The following is a 21,900-nucleotide window of genomic DNA, read 5'->3' on the forward strand; positions in this document are numbered from 1 at the left end:
ATTATCCAGGGATTTCTCCTTGCTATTCAGCCTGGTATTGCTCTGCTACTTCTGTGCAGAGACTTCACGCTCTCCTATCTTTGCCTTTTTTTTCTCTTCAGTCTTGTCCACACTGATGTTTTTTTGGCTGCAGCTCCACTATTGGAAGCACTGTGTAGACAGGACAAAGCTAACGTTTTCCATCATATTGTCTAGATCTAGTCTAAGAAAATAAGACAACATGGTAGCCCAAGCAATTTTTACTCTTTTCATTGCCATCGGCAGTAGAAAACTTCCCAAAACTTAGGCAGGCTGCTATACTTTCTCTCTTGTCCCCATCTCACTTCAGTCTCTTACTAGTGTACCTTCACTTGAGACAACTGCTTAACTTTTATTTTTTTGTTTTTTGTTTTTTTTTTCTTTTCCCCCTTCCCCCACTCTTCTCTTAGATAAGTCTAACTACACCTTATGGAGAGGTCAGCTTTTGAATAAAGGGAAGCTTTTATGCCATGCTGCTTTGAAATCTGCAACACGCCCTTTCCTTCCATGTAAACTGTAAGTATTGATTTGAAAACAAAGTTAAAAAATATTGGTGTTTAAAAACTTCCTTTAGCAGAATCTCGTGAATTCTGGACAGTTGGTTAATTTTTAAAATTTAATCTAAATTTATTAGGTAACATTTTCAAGTTACTTAGGAACACAAGTCCAACTTGTGTTTCTAAGTTACTTAAGCACTCTGGAAAATACTGTCAATTGATGCACGCATTTGGTTTAGACAAATGTGGTGGTGGTGGTTTTTTGTTTGTTTGTTTTTTTGTGTGTGTGTGTCTGTTTTTTTTTAATGACACAACAGGCTTTTCTCTGCAATTCCCGTTCCACTGGTAGAAAACTTCCCTGAATCCTTTTAGCTTCAAGGAATTAATTTTTCAAATGAGTATTTAAAAACAAAACCAAACACCCTTCAATTTTTATTTCATCGATGAGACTAGGATCATGGGGTAAAGAGAAGCTGATTTTTCACTTTTTTCTTTGATTTCAGTCCTGAGAAGCTTAACGTTGAAACTGTTATGAGCATTGATTCACTAAAGAAGAAAATTGCACCAGCATTGTTCTATAAAGAAACTTATCAAGGAGCAAAAGAAGGTAAACACTTGTCTTTTTGAACTAAAAATAACATCTGGGTTTAAACCTGAATTTAAGACTTTTTTTTTCCTTCCCCTCTTAATTAGTGTGCAAGAGTGGAATGTACTGTAGCCTTTATGAGGTTGTGGAAAAGACAAGGTCTGGAAGTAACTTGGAAGGCTTACTTCAAAAACTAGAGAGAGAGAAATTAGTAAGTAGAACATGTTTGACTCTTCGTTTAAAAAAAATATTTCTATAATATTCCAAGAAAATGGAGAGAATCTCTTCTTGCTGGCAACACATCACAGCTGTAAGAGGATTGTTTTTCAGTGCCAGTGATACATTGGAACTTGTTACCGTTATCAAATGAATCTCCTAATCTTTGATGCATACTTCATACTAGATATACTTTTTTGCTTGAAAACACAGGTTCTTGTTAAACCACTTGGGGACAGAGGATATCTCTTCCTTCTTTCTCCTTGGCAAATGACATCACCATATGGTATGTAATTTTTTTAAATATGTAATGGTCTTTTGAAATATAACTGGCTTCCTCTTAATAAATTACATAATTCTATTACACTTTTTTTGTAGAGCACCAAACTGGAAGGTCCCGCATTCTGCAGGCATTGTTTCTATTTCAGGAACCTAGAGGTATAGTGACTTCAAGTAAGTCCATTGACTTCTGATTATATCTAACCAAAGAAGGCAGTTAATATGCAGTTGAGGTGCTCATCTACATAGTTTAGTTTTAGGTCAGGGTTGCTGTTCATAATGCATTAGCATGAAAGAACATGGATTGATTTAGATATCGGTGATTGCAGGGCTAGCACTAAAAAAAGCCTTAGTACAATAGTTCAGTTTTTTTACTTTTTATGAAAGGGAGCAATATTTATTTCCACTAAGTTCCAGTAGAACTAGCTATCCATCTGTCCTTGAAGACTACCTTTTATTAAGATGTATCATTACAGCTACACACTTAAATCATCTATTAGTTTTGACCATAAAACATAAAGGACAAAATATAGCCATAGGGCATTATGTAACACCGTTAATTTGGTTGCTTGAAGTTATGCTCTGGGACACAAATCATGTTCTCAGTTCAATAATTGAGCAAAGAAAATGTGCAGTGAGAGAAGCATAGGATAATCAGTTATCACTAATACCACTAAACGGAACTGAACTTAGTAGAACTTTAATAGTTGCATCTGGAACGTAACTTAAAAAATCCACCATTCAGAGCTGAAACCAGTTACTGATCCATGAGAGGATCTTCCTCTTATCCTATGACTGTTTAACTTGGTGAGAGACATTCTCAAAGTATTTTTGAAATTTTAAGTACACTATATCCACTGGATTACCCTTGTCCACATGTTTGTTGATTCCCCTCAAAGAATTCTAATAAATTGGTGAAGCAGATTTTCCCTTCACAAAAGCAGTGTTGACTCTTCCCCAATAAATTGTAAAAGTAGCAAAGAGTCCTGTGGCACCTTATAGACTAACAGACGTATTGGAGCATGAGCTTTCGTGGGTGAATACCCACTTCGTCGGATGCAAGATAAATTGTGTTCATCTTTGTGTCTAATTCTGTTCTTTACTATAGTTTCAACCAATTTGCCTAGTACTGAAGTTACACTTACCAGTCTATAATGCCAGTGTCACTACTGGAGGCTTAAAAAAAAAAAAAAAAAAAGTGTCACATTAGCTATCCTCCACTCATCTGGTACAGCTGACTTTAAGTGATAAATTACATACCACAGCTAGTAGTTCTGCAATTTCATGTCTGATTTCCTTCAGAACTCTTGAGTAAATACCATCTGGTCCTAGTGATTTATTACTCTTTAAGGGGGAACATTTTATCCACATTGAAACTTTTTTAATCTCTCTGACTTTTCCTCCCTCCCCAGGACCCATCACCTATAAATATTGTACTAGCCCGTAAATTTACCAGCTGGGGACCAAAGCTCCATTGGGGTAGGCCAGGGGTAGGCAACCTCTGGCACGTGCGCTGAAGGCGGCACGCGAGCTGATTTTCAGTGGCACTCTCACTGCCCGGGTCCTGGCCACCAGTCCGGGGGGCTCTGCATTTTAATTTAATTTTAAATGAAGCTTCTTAAACATTTAAAAAACCTTATTTACTTTACATATAACAATAGTTTAGTTATATATTATAGACTTTCAGAAAGAGACCTTCTAAAAACATTAAAATGTATTACTGGCACACGTAATCCTTAATTTAGAGTGAATAAAAGACAACTCGGCACACCACTTCTGAAAGGTTGCCGACCCTTGGGCTAGGCACTGTGCATGTGTATGACTAAGACAGTCCCTTCCTCAAAGAGTATAAATACAATAAATGTTGAGACACAACAGGTAGATATTGTCCTCCCTTCTACCTTTTTTGTAACAGTGAGCCGACTGTAATTAAAATAATAAGCAATGATTGCTGCACACCACACAACAGACAAAGCTATATTAGAGATGGATTAGCTCCAAAAAGCATTAGAATATTTTTCAATACGTGAATTGCAGACAATTTTTCAGAATAATATAACTCTTTAAAACTTCAGAGGAATAGCCGTGTTAGTCTGGATCTGTAAAAAGCAACAAAGAGTCCTGTGGCACCTTATAGACTAACAATGTATTGGAGCATAAGCTTTTTTTTTTCCGCATGCGTCTGACGAAGTGGGTATTCACCCACGAAAGCTTATGCTCCAATACATTGTTAGTCTTTAAGGTGCCACAGGACTCTTTGTTGCTCTTTAAAACTTGGAATTTTTCATTTTTTTTTCCAGGTGGGAAAGTATACCTGTTAGGACTCTATCCAGAAACCTAAGGAAGATCAGATCTTTTTTACAGAAGTTAGGTGGGGTTGAAAATTAAACTGACAATGAAGAGCTTCACCCTGTGACGGGTGACTTCATCAATTCCATGATAATGGACTAAATCTTAGAAAGGGCTGGATTTCAAACTGAGCTAGGGAATGTTTGAATCCAGGGTTTAGATTTTGTACCCTGTGTCTCTATTCTCATGCCTTGATTTTTGTTGTCTTTTGACTTGTCAAAGAGTTTGACCTGGTAGGTGAGGTCTCCAATTTCTGTTTCTAATTGAGAAATCTTAATTAGGACTGGTCTTAACTGATGATATGGCAACTTTTACTCTCAAAAAGGAACTTGGAAGCTGTAAGAGTATGAGGTACTCCTCAGTCTTGGGTGAAGTGATTAATCAGTGGCAGACAGGATGAAATAAGTTAGTATAGCAGGTGCTGGTATCTGAACTGTGTGCCATGTACTGTTGATAATTCTCCCCCCCCCCCCCCCCCATTTGTGTCCCAGCTTTGAACATTTCTAAGACTTGCTTTGAGAACAAACCAAACCCAAAACTAACGGCTCATTGACCTCATGGATTTTAACTTCCAAAGGATTGGGGCATTGCTTGAATAGTTGGAGAATGGAGGAAGGCCTTCATTGCCACGGTGATGAGAGCAGTATAAAAGTGTACATAGAAAGGCGACAAGTGGTGATGAAGGCCTTTAGTCTGATCATGTTAATCAGACTGTCATTTTTTTATTTTCAGGAGTGAAAAATAACGGGGGGGGGGGAAGTCTTCACTACAGAAAGATAGCAAACAGGATAATCTGTTCATGTTTGATAAATGTCTCTAGCTTTTTTTTGTAAGTAGATTACCTTAGGAAAAATCATCAAGCTAAAGACTGGATTTAGATAATATTGCTATAGCTATAGTTGTCACAGATAGTCGCCCGAAAAATTGAAAGTGTAATAGTTTAGCAGCCACATATTTTTGTCACAGCTTTCTTAATGTCTTGTTTTAATCATGGGCTCTCTTTCCTTCCATCACAGCACAAAAAACTGTTCCCTTCACAGCACAGAAAAGTTCAGCTACATCAGTACTGCAGGAAGACCATGAGATTATGCCAAAGCTCATGAAGTTCATTCAGTCACTACACTTCGCTTTAATTCAGTCGCGTAAAGACACTACTGCAGACTTCAATACTGTTGTGGAAAAGCATATAAACGAATATTTGAAGCGAAGCATTAGTGGGTCTAGCAAATATAGGGAATTTGTATTATACCCTTATGAATCACGGCTGGATGACAGAAAATTTCTATATCCTGCTCCAAAAAACAAATCCCATATTGACAGCTGCTTGCGTAATTACATCTTTGGTGCTGAAGCCTATCAATTGCCTGTTTCTAAAGCAAAAGAATTAATGGAGGGAAATCAGAAAGTTCAGCAGTTCAGTCCTATTTCAGATTATGAAGCCCCAGAAGAAGAAACTGACTTCGCAAATGCAAAAACTGGGAAAAGAAATGGTTCTAAATGTGATGGTGCTGCTGCCAAGCAAAAACCACCTCATCCTGGGGATTATGATCCTGATAGACTCAAAGAGTTGATTAATTTAATTCAGTGCAAGAAAAAAAATGTAGGTGGAGAATCTGATACAGAAGACACTAGAAACAAAAGTGGACTGAAACGAAGACTACACAGTCACTCTGAAAATCTGCGGAAGCACTTAAAAATGAGTGAAGCTTCAGAAAATAGTTGCCAGTATGAAGGTAAGAAAAGTAATTAATCTAGAACTCACTTTTTAAATAGCAAAATTATATTGAAAACTTGAAATGGAAGTGCTTTAGTGCTTAAGACCATTGGAATAACCTCATTGTTGCTTACTGCTGTTCTGTTTATGCACAGTTTGTTCATTCATAAATGATTAGTGTGAAAGATTCATAAATAAAGGGATGATTGTCATGGGACACCTTTTTATAAATATATATGACCTTACTTTCTCTAGCAGCCATGAGCCCAAGCAACTCCCATTGACTTCCACAGATGCTGCTGCTGATCTGCAGCTCTAAAAATAAGACCAGTGACCTCTTAGAGAGCTTGCTTATAAAAGGATATATTTTGGAGGCTGTGGATACCCACACATTTTGTGCATTTAGGGTCTTTATACAGATATTTGATATCCTAATATTTTTCTGTAGAATTTTAATACTTTAAATAATTGTCTATCCCTCTATGGTTCCAGTGTGGTGTAGTAGTCTCCCTGAATGTGCAGACAAACTGAAACAGTAGCTTGGAGAGGCAAGCACTGCCTTCTTTCCTCTTGATGTTTAAAACACTGGTGTTCAATATAACTGACACCAGCACTGTTAGCTATTTAATTTATCTTGGCAGAAGCTTAACTAATGCACTTATCCAGTGTTGCTGAATGTTGCATTTCTTGAAAGAATGTTAACCAGAAATAAGCTTGCAATTAATTATCACACTCATGGGTTCTGTTTTTATTGTTGTCCCAAATGAGCATAGGGCACTTTTCTCTGCACCTTTTACCACGTTGGCACAAGATAATAGATCGCAGTTTTGCTAAAAAGGCTTTGATTCCTGGAGAGTGCTGCAATGTCTATTTTTCCCCTTTTTTTAAGCACCTCTTGGCCTGCTGTGCGCACATGCACTTTCTACAGCAATTGAAGTTCCTGGTGTTGCCAGCAGTAGCTCACTTTTTTTTTTTTCCTCTCCTCCCTCCCATTTTTCTCTCCACTCCTTGGAGAGGACAAAGATGGCATTAGTTCCCTTCAGTCCCTGATCCGTGGATAGTCTGCCTCCTGGCTTGCCATGGGAATCATAAGGATGTAAATCAGAAGCCACAGGAGTTGGACTCTTGCAGTGCTGCTAATGGGGTTTATGGAGCCTCTCCTTCTCTTTGAGATCAGTGTAAAATATAGGATTAGGGCCAAATAGAGATGCGAATAAAACAAAATCCCACAACATCCTTTTTGGCTAAATCCTACTGTTTGTTTTTTGTTTTGTCTGAAACTATCTTCTGCTTGCGTTGCGTTTTCTATGCTTTCTATAGGCCCAAAAGTGAGGTTTTTGTTTTGAAAACCTTTTGATTTAAAAATAATTTAAACTAGGTTTTGTGCAGGTTAGTTTTGAGCTCTAAAGACCAGAGAAGTTTGGTTATTGGTGCCAAACTGTGTCTAATTGGCATAGACATGCCTTAATTTATGAACTCAGAAAAAAACATTTTCTAATCTCTGCAAGTGCAGCACTGGTAAAATAGCTAAAGTGTCAGATATTTGAAGTAGTTTAACATTTTTTGGTTTACTTCTTTATTTTAAAATAAATGAATAAATCAAAGTCAACTAACACCCATAATTTGGGGGTATGGGAACTGGGCAAGGAATAAATGGAATAAGATTACTAATTCCTTGGTTTTTGCCTGTGTCAACAGGGACAGTAATTTTATACCATTAAATAAACTTGTAAAATTGTGCCTGGGCTATTGAGTAGATCATCATAACAACTTATCTTCTTTTAATGTAATAATGGGGTTAGGGAGGGAGAACTAATTTCTTTGCTCACTCTTTCCCTCCCAGCAAGTGAGCATTTTGCAAGGTTGCTATAAAATATATAGGATATGTAATGTTGCCAAATTAATCTTAAGAGAACTGTAACTTCTTTATTTTCTGATGTTGTTATAGTACTCTTACATTAAGCAAATATTAATTAATGCAAAATTTAATCCTTTTCTCTATTGTGTAAAATAAAATGGCATGGTGCAAAGTGGTCTGAAATAGGGCTGATCAGATCTGGAGGTAGACTCACAGCCCTAGGATATTGCTGCCCCCTCTCTTCCCTTATTCGTCCAGATTTTCTCTGCATGTGAACTATGGGAATTTACTCTGGAGCCTGGGAGGATGGTTTAGAAAGATGACTTGGTATTGAATGGCTTTTTTTCCCCTCCCATTCCCTTTCCCTCTAAAGGAGGAAGAATCTCAGAATCGCCACAGTCTGTTTTCTCAATAATTACCGGTCTTGGGGGACATGATACTGACTTGAGACAACAAGATGTATCCGACCCTGCAGTTACAGACACACATGGTCTCATTAAGTTGCTCTTAGAAACACTAGCTAGTGCAGGACACTTGGATTCATCATTGGCACGGTCTGTAAACCAAGCTTTAGGATTGGACACTGATGAAATAGAGGATTTAAGGCTAAAACACGAATATGAATCCATTCCAGCACAGGATAAGGAAGAACATGTGCTTCCTAATATTGCACAAGCTGAAAATGTAAACTTTAAGGATCCACATAGCCCAGTGATGTTGGAAACTGAAGCAACATGCTTAGCCTATCCTACTGATGTTGACCTAAGGCTTTCTGCTAGTGAAGTAGGCATTGACCACACGCTGCGTTTAAAAGTAAGTATCTTCAGGGGAAAAATCCAGTATTGCTAGGTGCTGATTAAGTATACAGTGTTTACAGTTGTGAGAATTTCTTAATCATTTAGTTCCTATAAAATGTATGCAAGACTTCTGTTCTTAGGCATTTGTTTCTCCACATCTTGGAGCTTTTATATTTTCCCAGGAACCATACTGAAAAGTCAAGTTTTCTGTACACCAACTTATTTTTTTTGGATACGTGCTCTCGGCTATTAGGCCCATTCCTTTCCTTTCAAAAAATAACTAAAGAGAACCTTGAAGATGAGACGTACCTCTAATCTCAATCCGTTCTGTCCTAGTTTTTCAACTTGCTTGTGGGGGAGCTCCAATAAAACGTAGTAAAATGGTTGCTGTTCCTTTGCTTAAGCAGGTAGCTGCCTGTTACCAAAAGACACCAGTCTATAATGTATCTCTTTCAACCCAGGTAGGAACCTGCCATCACTAACAGTCCATCTTTCTACCTCTTGCAGGAATCGGACATTTTTATTCAGCCTCTTAGATGATTCGTGGTGGTGTGGCTTCTCTGTGGACTATCAGGGGTTGTATTTTATTGGAGCAGGCATAGTAATGATTATATAATGGACCCTGTGTGCCCCTCCTGCTTAGTCACTTATTTTCTCTCCAGAGAATGGAGAGATCCACTGCGGTCAACCTTCTATTACCATCCCCTTGGGAGGGCATTAGATCCTGCTGGGATGAGGCTTGCTACATTTGGAAGAACAGTAAGGAGAGGCTGGGGGCCCAAGTTCCTAGATCCAGCTGGGAAGGGTATTGTGCAGTCCTTAAATGCTGCCTTCCAAAATACTAAGGCACAAAGGATCTTTCTTCTCCCTGTTTACTCCTGCAGTCAGTTTTCTGTGGGCAGGTTAATGTGCTCCCCAGTCAGATGTGTCCAGTTCTAGTGTCCACAGTTCAATAAGAAGCTTCATAAATGGAAGAGGGTTCAGAGAAGAGCCATGAGAATGATTAAAGGATTAGAAACCATGCCTTATAATGATAGACTCAAGGAGCTCAATCTATTTTAACAAAGAGAACATGAAAGGTTGACTTAATTACAGTCTATAAGTACCTACATGGGAATAAATACTTGATAATGGACTCTTCAGTCTAGCAGACAGAGGTATAACACTAGCCAATGGCTGGAAGTTAAAGTTGGACACATTCAAACTGGAAATAAGATGTCCCTGAAGTCTTATCTGCATCTCCATACGTGAGAAATTCAGAATCTGAGGCCAGATATATACTATAAATTTACATCGGGGTAACTACATCAGGGGTGTTAGCAACACAATTATACCGACCAGACCCTGGTACAGACAGCATTGTGTCAGTGGGAGGACTTCTGTCAACGTAGTTGCCACCTCTTGTGGAGGTGAATTAACTGTGCTGATGGGAGAAACTCTCCTGTTGGCGTAGTGGCATCTTCTCTAAAATGCAGCAGAGTAGACCTTCCCTCAGACTCCTCATCTGTCTTAAATTCTAACCCCTGGAAATGGCAGTCCACTTCCTATTCAGTTATTGCTAAAGCATGGGTTCTCAAACTAGGGGTTGGGACCCCTCAGGGAGTCATGAGGTTATTACATGGGGAGTTGCGAGCTGTCAGCCTCCACTCTAAATCCTGCTTTGCCTCCTGCATGTATAATAGTGTTAAATATGTATATTTAAAAGGCTTGCCATGTGAAAGGGGTCACCAGTACAAAAGTTTGAGAACCACTGTGCAAGAGGGATTCAAGTATATATTAAGGAAGCATGTATAGTGGATGGACTTCCATGTCTTATTGGGATTAAGCATGACATTTTTCAAAATGGTTCAGCGTTGACGTGACTCTGCCCCCATTGAAGTCAGTGTGGGAAAAACTGCTATTGATTTTCAGTGGGGCAGTTAGGCCAGTACTAAGCTCTTGAAAATCTCACCCTAGAATTCTCTCCCAAAATATGACCACCTGGGCCTACGGAGAATCTGAGCAGCCTGTAAGTGGCCAATACATACTTCCCTACACCATTATTGTATGAAAGTTGGAGTTTCCTCTCAGTACAGCTTTTGATTGTAGGGTCCTGAGAGTTCCAGTCCAAGGATCTTCTAGTTAAGTTTCCCAGATAAATTCTCATCAGGTATCACCCAGCCCCTAGGTTATTGGAGCTCCCTGAGCAGAAAAAGGAATTTTGGTCTTAGTTGTAAATAACACTTATGTAAGCAGTTCTGACCATCTGGAATCTGTTTGCAATGGCGGTGTAGCTGTGTGCATCCCAGGATATAAGAGACGTGGGTGAGGTAATATGTTCTACTAGACCAACTTCAGTTGGTGGAAGAGATGACAAGCTTTCTAGCTTCACAGAGCTCATCTTCAGGTCTGCAAAAGGAAACCAGAGTGTCACAGTTAAATGCAAGGTGGGAAGCATTGTTAAGCATAAGGGGTTAAAGCTGTGCAAGAAACTACTTAAAATGAAGTGGGCAGTTAACACCTCTGAAGCTGTAGGAGAAAGGAAGGTTAGTGGGTTACAAATTTCTATGAGCCCAAAAATAGTCTCTGTGGAGACCATGATTTTTAGGCGATGTCGTTCAGTTGCTAGTGTAGACAACTTTTTGTCTTTCAGAGGTATTTAACCCCCCCCACACACACACTCTCTCTCTCTCTCAAGTTTTGCAGACAAGTGCCAGAACAATGTTTTGCAAGCTAACACTGCTCATTGAGGGTGGAGGTTTTTTATCAGCAGGACAGCCGCCAAACAGCGTCTACACGGCGCGCCTTTTAGCGGCACGGCTGTAGCAACACAGCTGCGTCGCTAAAAGCAGCGTCGTGTAGACATCGTTTTCTTATCTAGCAGAGTTATGAATTTAAGTTTGCAGGCTTGTCTTTTGAAGGTGTTGTGCAGATTTCTTTTGAGGATGCGTACTGATAGGTCAGATAGGGTGGGATAGCTTTGTGAAAAATGTTGGTCACAGACAATAAGATTGTGGTTTTCTTTTTTTAATCATTTTTCTGTGTAGGGCTTATTAAGAGTGAACCCCACACAACATGCGTTTCCAGATTCATTTGTCCTACACATATGCCTATCGCAACATATGGTGTATCTCATTCAGTACATCAAATGCTCCAATGACAATTGTGTTGGTGAAACCAGATAATCACTGCACTCTCGAATGAATTCACCCAGCTTGTCCCAATCTGGAATCTAGCTAGGAATCCTACTGATTCTATGGGCTTGGCTACACTGGAGAGTTGCAGCGCTGGTGGTGGGTTTACAGCGCTGCAACTTACACACCGTCCACACTTGCAAGGCACATACAGCGCTGCATCTCCCTGGCTGCAGTGCTGGCTGTACTCCTGCTCTGCCTCGGGTATAACTTTTGCAGCGCTAGTCCACCAGTGTGGCCACCAAAAGCGCTGTAATTGGCCTCCAGCAGAATTTTCCCATAATGCTTTTAACTAAAGAACTCTTTGTTTTGTTATGATGCCTCTCTTTGTTTTGTTGTGAACATGGGGCTCCCAGAGCTGCTTATCTAAAAAACAAACACAGCTCCTGTTTGCTGTGAATGAGGCAGGCAGGGGGATGAATGTCTACAGCTAGTGTTTGCTTTAGGAGAGAAACAGCAGGGTGGGGAGGGGGAGGGAGGGAAAGGGAGTCCGTCAGAGCAGCTGCTTATCTGGTCTGCAGGCTATTTGCATTTAAGAGTGAATGAGGCGTCGGGGAAATGGTCAGAATTTGCAAGGCAGGGAGCTGACACAGTGTCGGCTCCAAAAATCCACTCTCTCTCTCTTCTCTCCCTCCCCCCCCCCCCCCGGCTCCCTGTCACACTCCACCCCACCCCCCTCTTTTGAAAAGCACGTAGCAGCCACTTGAACGCTGGGATAGCTGCCCATAATGCACCACTCCCAACACCGCTGCAAATGTGGCCACACTGCAGTGCTGGTAGCTGTCAGTGTGGCCACACTCCAGCGCTTTCCCTACACAGCTGTACGAAGACAGCTGTAACTCCCAGTGCTGCACATCTGCAAGTGTAGCCAAGCCCTATAAATTGGAGTTAAATTCTGAAAGTTATCAACTGGTTGAGAGAGATGTCTCTTCTGCTTTGGCTGTCAGCTGACTGAAGCTACCTCCTTAAGGAAAGGAAGAGAGCAATCCACTTAGATGGTTCACAATGCTTGAAATGTTGGGGGGAGGTGGGAGAGACCATTTAGCAAATGTGCCTAAAATGGCATTCTGAATTACTATGGGAAAGACACTGTTTTTGTCACTTCAGAAACTTTGCTGATGTTCTGTCATCAAGGATAGAAATACTTAATGGTGAAATATTTCTGCCTGTGTTCAGATTTGTTTAACTTAAAGGCAAAAATTCCATTAGATTGGTGATCTTATCTACATTCCTACTATTGTTGAGATGGCAAAGGTTAATACTTAAGGATTAAGTTAAGGCTACATCATAGTCTTGAGCTGAGGTGGTTTTTTCTTTTTCTTTTTTAGGAACCAAGTACTGGAAGTGTTAGTAGCTTTGATGACTACAGCCCGTGTCCTAGCACTCCTATTGAACATGCTTATCGCAGGCAACATTCTAGTTCAAATAATATAGGAGAGGTTGGAATACACTGGAAGCTGATTCCAATTACAGGTAAGACATACTACTAACTTTTATGCTGCCTTAAAATATAAAAAAGGTAAAAACCAGTTTTGTAAAGGTCTCATCTTTCATAGATCCCACTCTTGGGTCACATTGTATGTAGAGTTTTGGTTTTAATATTTGATTATTACAGAAATAGGCTGAACTATAAGACCCCAGGGATCAGATTCTGCTGTGTTTATACCCATGAAACATCCCATTCTCTTTATTGGGCATTCTTAGCTGTAACCGAGGCCAGATTTTAACCTCTTGGATGTGATGAATAAATAGGAATAGCTTTGGCAATATACTGACATATATAGTGTAGCTGTCTAGAATTGTGGTCTTCATATTCAGTCGTTTGCTTGAATTTGTATCTCACAAGATGCATCAGACCAAAAAAAGTTGCAGTTGTCACTTTGGTAATGATGGCACACTTTTTTAGTTACAAGATTAAACAGGCTGATACTACAGTGGGGTTCAACATAAAAATCATTTAAGGTTACAGTTGACCTTTCTGGAAGCAGTGTCCCTTTTCACCAAATCAAGCTATCCTACTAGAGGTACTTCGAAGTCTTTTTTTTCATCTTTGACCATAAGAATGAAACCCATTTTTCTTAGAGAATCTTCTTTAAAGAACCTTCTCATCCTACCTCTTGATGACTGAGTCGACAGTATTAAGTCCCTGAGAAACTTAATGAGTGTTGGCTTGAGGAATGTGGATGGTGGGATAGAAGAGGTGAGAAGTCAAGAGCCATAAATGCATCTGAGGCTGGGCACTGAGTCTTTCTCCCCCACCCTGCTTTCCCTTGTGATTGGCCCAAATAGGGTTTATTAACTGTCATACTCCACGAGTAAAAGCTATTGGTTTCTGCTCATCTTCTAAGAATCTGGAGTGGTGGCTGCAGGTGGAGCTGGATTGGATTTATCAAAGGGCGCTGAGACCATTTTAATACCCATCTTCTTGGTTTTTATTTCCACAAACTTCTTCATAAGCTTTTCAATGAGATAGGATAGCTTGGATATCTGACCTTTTGCAGTTTAAGCCCCAAAGGACATCAATACCAATTCAGTGCTTTGCCAAATGGCGAAAAATTGAGAGACTGTCAAGTGTTATGGTGGACAATGAATTTTTTGCATTCTGGGATGGAAACAATTACTGTGTGTGCTGACACCACATGGTTGTGGAAGTAGCAATGGCAAGGAACATGATTAGGCAGCTCAAACTATAGTTTTATCATAAATGCTGGATGTGGGAGTTCTTATGAGGATTTGTCAGTTGGCTGTTACACAGTGTATAGTTAACTATTAAGTTTCAATATTATGCCAAGTTTTTATCTGAACCATGAATTCTCTCTGAAGTATTCTTTTGGATAAAAAGAGAAGGAACATCTCTGATCACCAGAGATGAAGGAGGTGGTGTGTTTAAACTAATAGACATCACCAATGTTACAAACTCTATGGGGTTAACTTTCAAGTTAACTCTCTTATGGAACTAATCAGTATATAAATACAATAACACAATTAGTTTGAGAAGTGCTAGATAAGTATCTATGAGAAACTCTACAAATGCTAACTGCTGCTCTCCCTCAGGAGGGGCAGGAAGAGATCCAGAGGATCAACTGGAAAAACATGGAGATAACCAAACAGGTGAGAAGGATGGCTGCTTTTTTTTTTTTTTTTTTTTTTTTGCATATGCCCCTACTTCCCAATTTATAGTTTCTTCTGGTATTGACTTTTCATCAGGAAACTGGGGAGTGGAGCAGTAGTCTGCAATTCAATTAATGGAATTGATTCGCTGAAGTTTGACCCAAGAATGTTTAAGGAGAATTAGAACAGTCTTAAGATTTCAGGCTTTTCCGTCAGTTGTTTGATTCTATCAAACATACCTTCCTGAAAATGTAATAGTGTCAAGGAGCCTTTGAATTTCCTTGTAGGGATTTAAGATCCTTTTTAATATCATCATTTACAATAAGCTTTTCTGCCTCTATATAATAGACTGCATCTGATGGTTTGTGGGTTTCTTTATTTTTGTGGTGGAGAGATGGTTGTGGAAGGAAAGCATAGGCCCCAGGGAAAGCAACTTCAGTTTTTCACTTTTTCTCAATTGTAAGGAGATAAATTAGTGATTGATCTCTTGCTATCACTTTATAAATAGTATGGAAAAATAGTAATTTGCAATTTTTATTTTATTTATTTTTACATTTTCAATCCTCCTATCGTGGTTGTGAGGAACGATAGAACTTTTTTAAAGTAGTAAATTCTTTTGCTTTTTGTTACATGATGCTTTCCAGTCCTTGTCACTGAAAAAACTTACTATTGAGGGAAAACTTGCCTTTAGTTACCTAACTTATATGGATATCTTGTGTTGCTGAGCACTGGGTAATCTTTCATGTCTCAATTACTACATAAGCCAAATTCCACAATAGGCTGGAAATAAACCTGGGTTTGTTTTAGCTATCAGCTTTCTTGCTTATGATCATTTTGTCCTAACCAGAACCTAGTTTTATTCCTTAAATTAAAAGTTCATCTTGAATCAGGGGCTGGTCTCTGACTCCAGAAATTCAATCCAACTTGGTTCTTGCTTGCTTTTTTCCCCTGATACCTTGTACAGCAAGGCGAATGGGATAGTAGATGATCTTAAAAATGATAGCTTTTAATGCTATTCATCTTGCACCCTAAGCTATTTTTTCCTTTGGCATGCACTACTTGAACTGCTGATTTTTTGAAATAAACTCATCAAAATATAGTCTCTCTTCCTTTTGTCATTCTAGAATGACATCTTTCTACAGCATTGCAGGATCTTGCTGTAAATCAACAAGGATAGCTAGATCTTTTTAGAAAAAAAAAAGCTGTTATTTTTCAGGCAGTCCTTTTTTCCTACAAACTAACTGGATAGACCACAGTAAAGTAGGAAGTCAGATATTTGAACAGGAACAAACGCTCGATGTTGTTTGCTCAGTATACCTGTTTGAGAATTTGTGCTCGTGCCTACACACTTAGTTTTTCCTGAGTACTTGTGACCCAAGGGTGTAGATATGTGAAGGATGAGAGTGCTCATTAAAAGTAATGCCTTCCCCCTCCCCCCCTTTAAAGTGGCTGAAAATGCTTTCAATTTAAAATTCTGACCCCAAAGCATACCTTTGCATTGTAGTTTGCATTTCTGCTATAGTTGTTAACAAGCCTTTTCAAGCAATGAGGCTTTCTTTGTTACATAAGGAATACAGTCAGGTTTTGGGTGGAGTTTTTTGGGTTTTTTTTTGTAAATAGGATATTTCTCTTGTCAACAAACTTGAATAGAAAGTTCTACATGCTCAGATAGCCTTATGTTGAAAGGCAGAAACTGTGTGGGTTTTGTTTTTTTAAATGCACTGAACTTTTCTTGCAAAAGAACTAAATTGATAGTTCAGGTGTCTGTGTCTCAAATTAGTGTTAAATCTTGTATCTCATATCTCTCAATGATTGAGTTTCATATTTTGGATTTAGAAATTTAGCCATGTTCTACATAGTGAAGCATGGGGGAGCCATATTAAAAACTCCTTCCCTAATAATCTGTATTTAAGGTTGTAATTGAATAGTAATATGTCCTTTTGGAAATTTTAAAAGTGGTAAAATTTATAGTATTTAGTGTGATTTAGGAGTATATGAAAAGATTATAGTACCATATATTTCTGGGTACAAAGATAAAATAGAAGTTTTGTGACAGTGCCATTTTTGACAAGCAGCTTGACACAAATGAAATGCACAAAGAACAGATTGCCTGCATTTCACACTAATGCAAAGTAGGTTTAAAATGCTAACGTTGTGTAGGGAACGTGGCTACAGTGTTGCTACATTCTGGTAATTTTTCACTGCTGGAAAAATCTTCAGGGGGAGATGGGGAAGGGAGTATGTGGTGTTTTTGTTTTTAAAAGATTCTTAAAAAATATCTGTGTAGCGGTGACTTCTAGATTCAAATGCACTCTGCATACCTGTGTAAAAAGTAAATATATCCCAACGTCGAGCCCTGCAAAACACATAATTGGTTCTGAGAGTCAAGCTCTGTTCTCTTCTTTTTGCATAATCCCCTAAATAAAGATTCTGCAGGTCATTTTAGACCCTCAATTATACCTAGGCAACCCAGTTGCCTTCAGTTGTAACTGCTTGGAACTTAATTTGAAAAGGGGGGGTGGGTGAAGCCTGGCACGAAGGAATAGAATCTGTTCACTTCTGACTGGCTTTGCAGAGACAACAGGATTTTAAAATCCTAAAACAAATCTTATTTTTATCACTAAATTAAGTAGATTGGTATCCTGTTAAGCACACAAACAGGTCTGTTTGTGTTTTGATTGTTTTGTACTTACTAGTAAAAGTATAATTGCACTTTAAAGGTACATGAATTTAAGACATTCTTACATAATTTTGGATACCATTTCTACTCCAGAGATGACGTTCCTCTTCCCCATCCCCCAGCCAGATTTAGTGGTTTTACAATCCCCCCCCCCTTTTTTTTTTAAATGATTTTTCTCTCTCATGGTGCTGTTAGAAAGATCCACACAAACCAAAGAGGAAACTGATAGTAATTTCAATTTCCCCAGGTACTACTACACAAAGTGATGTCAAAAGCACAAAGTACAAACCTTTGCAGATTTGGCAAAGAGGCAATGGATTGAATGTGCTTGGGGACGGAACTAACCATATCTAGAAATGATCTGTGTGAAGCTTGGAATAATACAGTGAAACTTTTCCATATCTGTTTAGTGTTATCTGGTCTGTAAATTGAGTGCTTCTGTTACTGCTGTTAATGTTGTATTTTATGAGCATTGAAAGAAACTTGCTTAACAGTAAGATTGTAGGGAGACCTGAGATTATGTGGGAGTCACTAGCTGAACTCAGATTTTCATAATTGCATGCCAACAATGCTTCAAAAATGGCTAGCCATCCAACTCATCATTTTACATGCGCACAATTTAAACTCTACACCATAGTATGTGACTTCTACTTAGAAGCTAGATAGGAAAAAAATGTCAATGATTTAATTGGTCACCTACCCACTTCAGTCTGCTTAAATCTCCCGAAGGTTATGTTGCTTCGCGTTGTGCAATAGTGGTCATCAGATATTGTTGTCGGGCAAAATGACTTGCTTAGGAATGAAAATCATAAGCAAGAGTAATGAAAAATCCTAAAATATTCTGTTTTTCTCCCCGCCCCTCCACTCTTCTCCCTCGGCCCCCCCCCCCCCCCCAAAACCTAATAAAGATTAAATTGAGTGCTTCTGTACTAGCACTTGGCATTAATGCCTCAAATGCAGAGTTAAGTTGTTAGGCAGAAGTTGATGCTGTTTTAAAATTATTACAAACTTCAAGTGTGTGTTTTTTGTTGTCTTTTCAGAGATTAGATTTATAATAATTAACTCTTCCTGTATAGGTCTGAAATCACCAGAAGAACAACTGGTGTATTTACCACCAAAGGATGCCCTTCCTAATGACCCCCGGGTAATAAATAGACAAAGAAGTTCTGATTACCAGTTTCCATACTCTCCATTTTCAGACATACAAAAGGGGACAAAAGAAGATGGACTGTATACAAGTCACATGGAGAAAAATGAAGATCAGTGTGCACTAACAGATCACCCTCTTGCATCTAAGCACTCCATAAGTGGAATAATAGAGTCTACGTTATTGGAAGAATACAATCTCTTTGTAAGAAAGGTTCAGGAGATTTTGCAGCAGAAGAATATTGCATATGTGAGTGGAATGTCCACTCCTGTCTTTTCAGCCCAAGAGAGGGTAATGAGACTTTCTAAATACATATGTTTACAGGCCTTAGACGTCTCTGTCCAAGAGTATATAGAGAGGCTGAGTGAAAAGCTGAATAATGTTGCTCTGTCATCTTCATGTGGTAGGCATACTCCACCTCTTAATCCTAGTCCTGATCCAGCAGGAGATGCTGTAACTGAGGCTGAATTGAATCCTCTGCCCGAACAGGGTGTATCTGTTTCAAGTGACTTTGACAATGCACTGTTACCAGAACCACCGAGTAAGAGTATTGTGGAGGAGCCAAACTGTAATGAGCAGCATTCATCAACAAACTTAACCATAGTGAAAGAGGAAATGGACCATGTTAGTGCCACCACAGAGGTTTTACTGACATCTGATAAGAACACTTCCAGTGATGATCCACTGGAGCCATCAGAAAAGACTCAGAAATCTCCAGATAACTTAAACATTTCAACACAACCAGCACTCTCGGATTTTATAAGCCAGTTAAAACCTGAAGTATTCAACAGCTTGGTCAAAATAATTAAAGATGTACAGAAAAATACTGTGAAATTTTACATTCATGAAGAGGAGGAAAGTACCCTCTGCAAAGAAATACAGGTAAATAAGTTTTTTCCTTTGGGTCCTATCCTTAGCATAGCTAGGATGTGTCCCACTTCATAGCTTCTGTAGGCTGAGCAAATTGCACGCAGCAGGGGCTTCTTGCATTCCTTCATTTCCCTTTTTCCCCCACTCCAAGACAGCAGAAGCTCACTTTATGCCATGCTCCCATCCCCTTTTGTTTCAGAAACACCCATCAACCAGTCCTTTTGATCTATAAACAGTTGCAGAGGTGCTCAAAGCTGTGGCTCTGCTAATCAGCTGGCAGCAGCTGTGTCCCATTTTTCTCTTTCCTGTCTTTCAGTTATTCCCCAAAATCAACAGGATTCTGCTCATTCTCTGAAATAGCGATGTTCAAAAATTGTACTACATCCAAACAGAGAAATGCCATTAAGTTGAGTGTAAGGCCTTGAAAGCTTGTCCAAATATTTCTACATTTTAAAAATGGTGTTAATGGAGCCATTCAGTCTGGGGTGAATAAACCTGACTTGCAAACACATCAGTAAAGGCATAGGTGCATTTGAGCTTTGAAATTTGGTGTTCATTAACTCACGAAAAAGTAAGGCTCTCCTGTGGTATATCTGCACTCAATTTTTAAGACTTCCTCTTGTCTAGGCAAGGTATAAACCTCTTTCCAGCTGGACGGTGGGATTGGTTGTAGAAGAGCTCTTGTTTTGTTCTTTTTGAAAGTAGCACTGTAGGGTAGCTTCTGTGAGGTTTCAGGAATAAAAGAGAAACATGATCAAAAGCATGTTGTTCTCCGTTCTACTTGAAAATTTATTAACGGATGGTCAGAGAATGAAAAATTCATATAATTGCACTTTTGTGTTTAATATTAAATATCATGGAGTTGAAAGTAAAATGTTTTTGGCTTTTAGTGAAAAGTGCAATTTTCAGCTGAGACTAAGGTGGTCAGCCACTTGGATGGAGTTCTGTAAAAATAATTACAGAAATAGCTTTACAAAATGAATCTAGTCCCTGTGTTTCTATACCTTTTTAGCTAGTGCACTTGGGTACAGATTAAAAAAAATGTGTAGGATTTTTTTTTTATTTTAAAATGCCTGTGTGGTTGCTTGAATAGTAAAAACTCTGCATGGTGAGCTTTTGAATTGCATTGGTTTAACTAACTTTTTTTTTCTTTGTGGGGTAGGAATACCTTACAAAATTAGGTAATACAGAATGCCACCCAGAACAGTTCTTGAAAAGAAGAGCTACTTTAGACAAACTATTGATAATTATTCAAAATGAAGATATTGCCAGCCTCATCCATAAGGTACATTAAATACATTTAATATTACTAGTTTAATTTAACTGTGAAATATAGAAAGTTGACTCAAAACTTAAATCAGTCACTTGCATTTAAAAAGTTTGTAATGTGCATCTTGAGTAGAAGGGATTAAACTTGTTTTGATTTATCCAGTTTTGTAACTCTTGCACCACTACTTATGACCACAACTTTTTTCCTTTTAATGTATATTAGATAAAATGGAAGCACTGCTTATAATTTAATAGCCAAGGTTGAGTTGAGTTTGCACCTAAACCAGGGATTTAACAATTTTGTTGTAGTATTTGTTGAGTAATATTCAGATCTTGGAAGTCAGTTGGTTGGTTGGTTAGTCTAAGTTAAAATTAAGAAATTAACACCAAGTCTTAGGGAATTTTGAAGCAATTTGCTCAGTTAAGATTATTCTGAACAAAAAGTCTTTAAAACTCACTGACATCTTGGGCACCGTATACATAAAGCTTTTAATTTTATTTTTTTACGGCTTGTTTTCCATTATTTTTCAACAGTGAAAGTCCCTGCTGAAAGAGGAACGAACTGCTGTTCTATAGAGAATTCCACATATAAACATGTCTTTCAAAATGGAACGAAGGTCAACTTACCTAATGTTAGAGGCCTTTCTCCAAAATGGCCACCTATCTCCTATTGTCAAGCAAACTGAGGCCACCCAGGGCGCTCTTAACACAGGGCTACTGGCTTCACTTTAATTGGCAACAATGTCAGTCAATAGCTGTATTGAAAAGGGACACCTAACTGAGAGCAGCTGTGGCCTCTGTCCCAAGGGTGGGGGGAAGGGAGATAGCAGCTATTTTAAAAGAGGCATTTATTCGGAGAGATTCATGAAGAATGTTATGCACCAGCCTCTGCTGACAGATAAGCTATAATAGAGGCTGAGACTAAATGTATACCCCATATCAGAAAAGACAATTGGAGGATAAAGAATGCCACCATGGCTAAACAGCAGAGTAATGAAGGCAGTTGGAGGCAAAAAAGGCATCATTTAAAATGTGTAAGTCCTGTTTTAGTGAGGCTAATAGGAAGGAGCACAAACTCTGGCAGGCCAGGTGTAAAAGCATAATAAAGCTGGCCAAGAGAGAATCTAAGAAGCAACTTGATAAAGACACAAACTAACAGTAAGGCATGTAAGTACATCAGATGCAGGAAGCCTGCCAAATATGCTTTGGGACCACCCGGTGACCAAGAAAGGAGCAGTCAGGGAAGATAAGGCCATTGCAGAGAAGCTAAATGAATTCTTTGCTCAGTCTTCATTGCTGAGGGATGTGTGGGAGATAGCGCTGAAGTAGATATTTT

At 38.8% G+C, this 21,900-nt stretch overlaps 2 protein-coding genes across 21 annotated transcripts in view; one reads left to right on the forward strand and one right to left on the reverse strand.

The window, feature by feature from the left end:
- Positions 1–21,900, forward strand: part of TASOR (transcription activation suppressor) — a 70,222-nt gene that overhangs the window by 32,940 nt on the left and 15,382 nt on the right. For 3 of the 8 annotated variants that reach the window (XM_045024255.1, XM_045024254.1, XM_045024250.1), the window contains exons 9-19: positions 429–534; positions 1,019–1,122; positions 1,209–1,312; positions 1,531–1,603; positions 1,696–1,770; positions 4,962–5,678; positions 7,891–8,330; positions 12,816–12,960; positions 14,542–14,598; positions 18,355–19,307; positions 20,458–20,580. In XM_045024255.1, coding sequence (XP_044880190.1) covers positions 429–534; positions 1,019–1,122; positions 1,209–1,312; positions 1,531–1,603; positions 1,696–1,770; positions 4,962–5,678; positions 7,891–8,330; positions 12,816–12,960; positions 14,542–14,598; positions 18,355–19,307; positions 20,458–20,580 — 2,897 coding nt within the window. The remainder of the gene's footprint in view (positions 1–428; positions 535–1,018; positions 1,123–1,208; positions 1,313–1,530; positions 1,604–1,695; positions 1,771–4,961; positions 5,679–7,890; positions 8,331–12,815; positions 12,961–14,541; positions 14,599–18,354; positions 19,308–20,457; positions 20,581–21,900) is intronic. The other 5 variants (XM_045024257.1, XM_045024252.1, XM_045024258.1 and 2 more) reach the window with 3 other exon arrangements.
- The window catches only part of CCDC66 (coiled-coil domain containing 66), an 86,436-nt gene that overhangs the window by 6,468 nt on the left and 58,068 nt on the right, over positions 1–21,900 (reverse strand). For 7 of the 13 annotated variants that reach the window (XM_045024260.1, XM_045024264.1, XM_045024259.1 and 4 more), the window contains 3 exons: positions 19,861–20,016; positions 17,979–18,066; positions 10,557–10,702 (listed from right to left, as the gene is read on the reverse strand). In XM_045024260.1, the coding sequence (XP_044880195.1) occupies positions 10,557–10,702; positions 17,979–18,066; positions 19,861–20,016 (390 nt within the window). Of the gene's footprint in view, positions 1–10,556; positions 10,703–17,978; positions 18,071–19,860; positions 20,017–21,900 lie in introns of those variants that run through there. The other 6 variants (XM_045024268.1, XR_006581076.1, XR_006581075.1 and 3 more) reach the window with 5 other exon arrangements.

Source organism: Mauremys mutica, chromosome 7, assembly GCF_020497125.1.
Source record: "Mauremys mutica isolate MM-2020 ecotype Southern chromosome 7, ASM2049712v1, whole genome shotgun sequence".
NCBI lineage: Eukaryota > Metazoa > Chordata > Testudines > Geoemydidae > Mauremys > Mauremys mutica.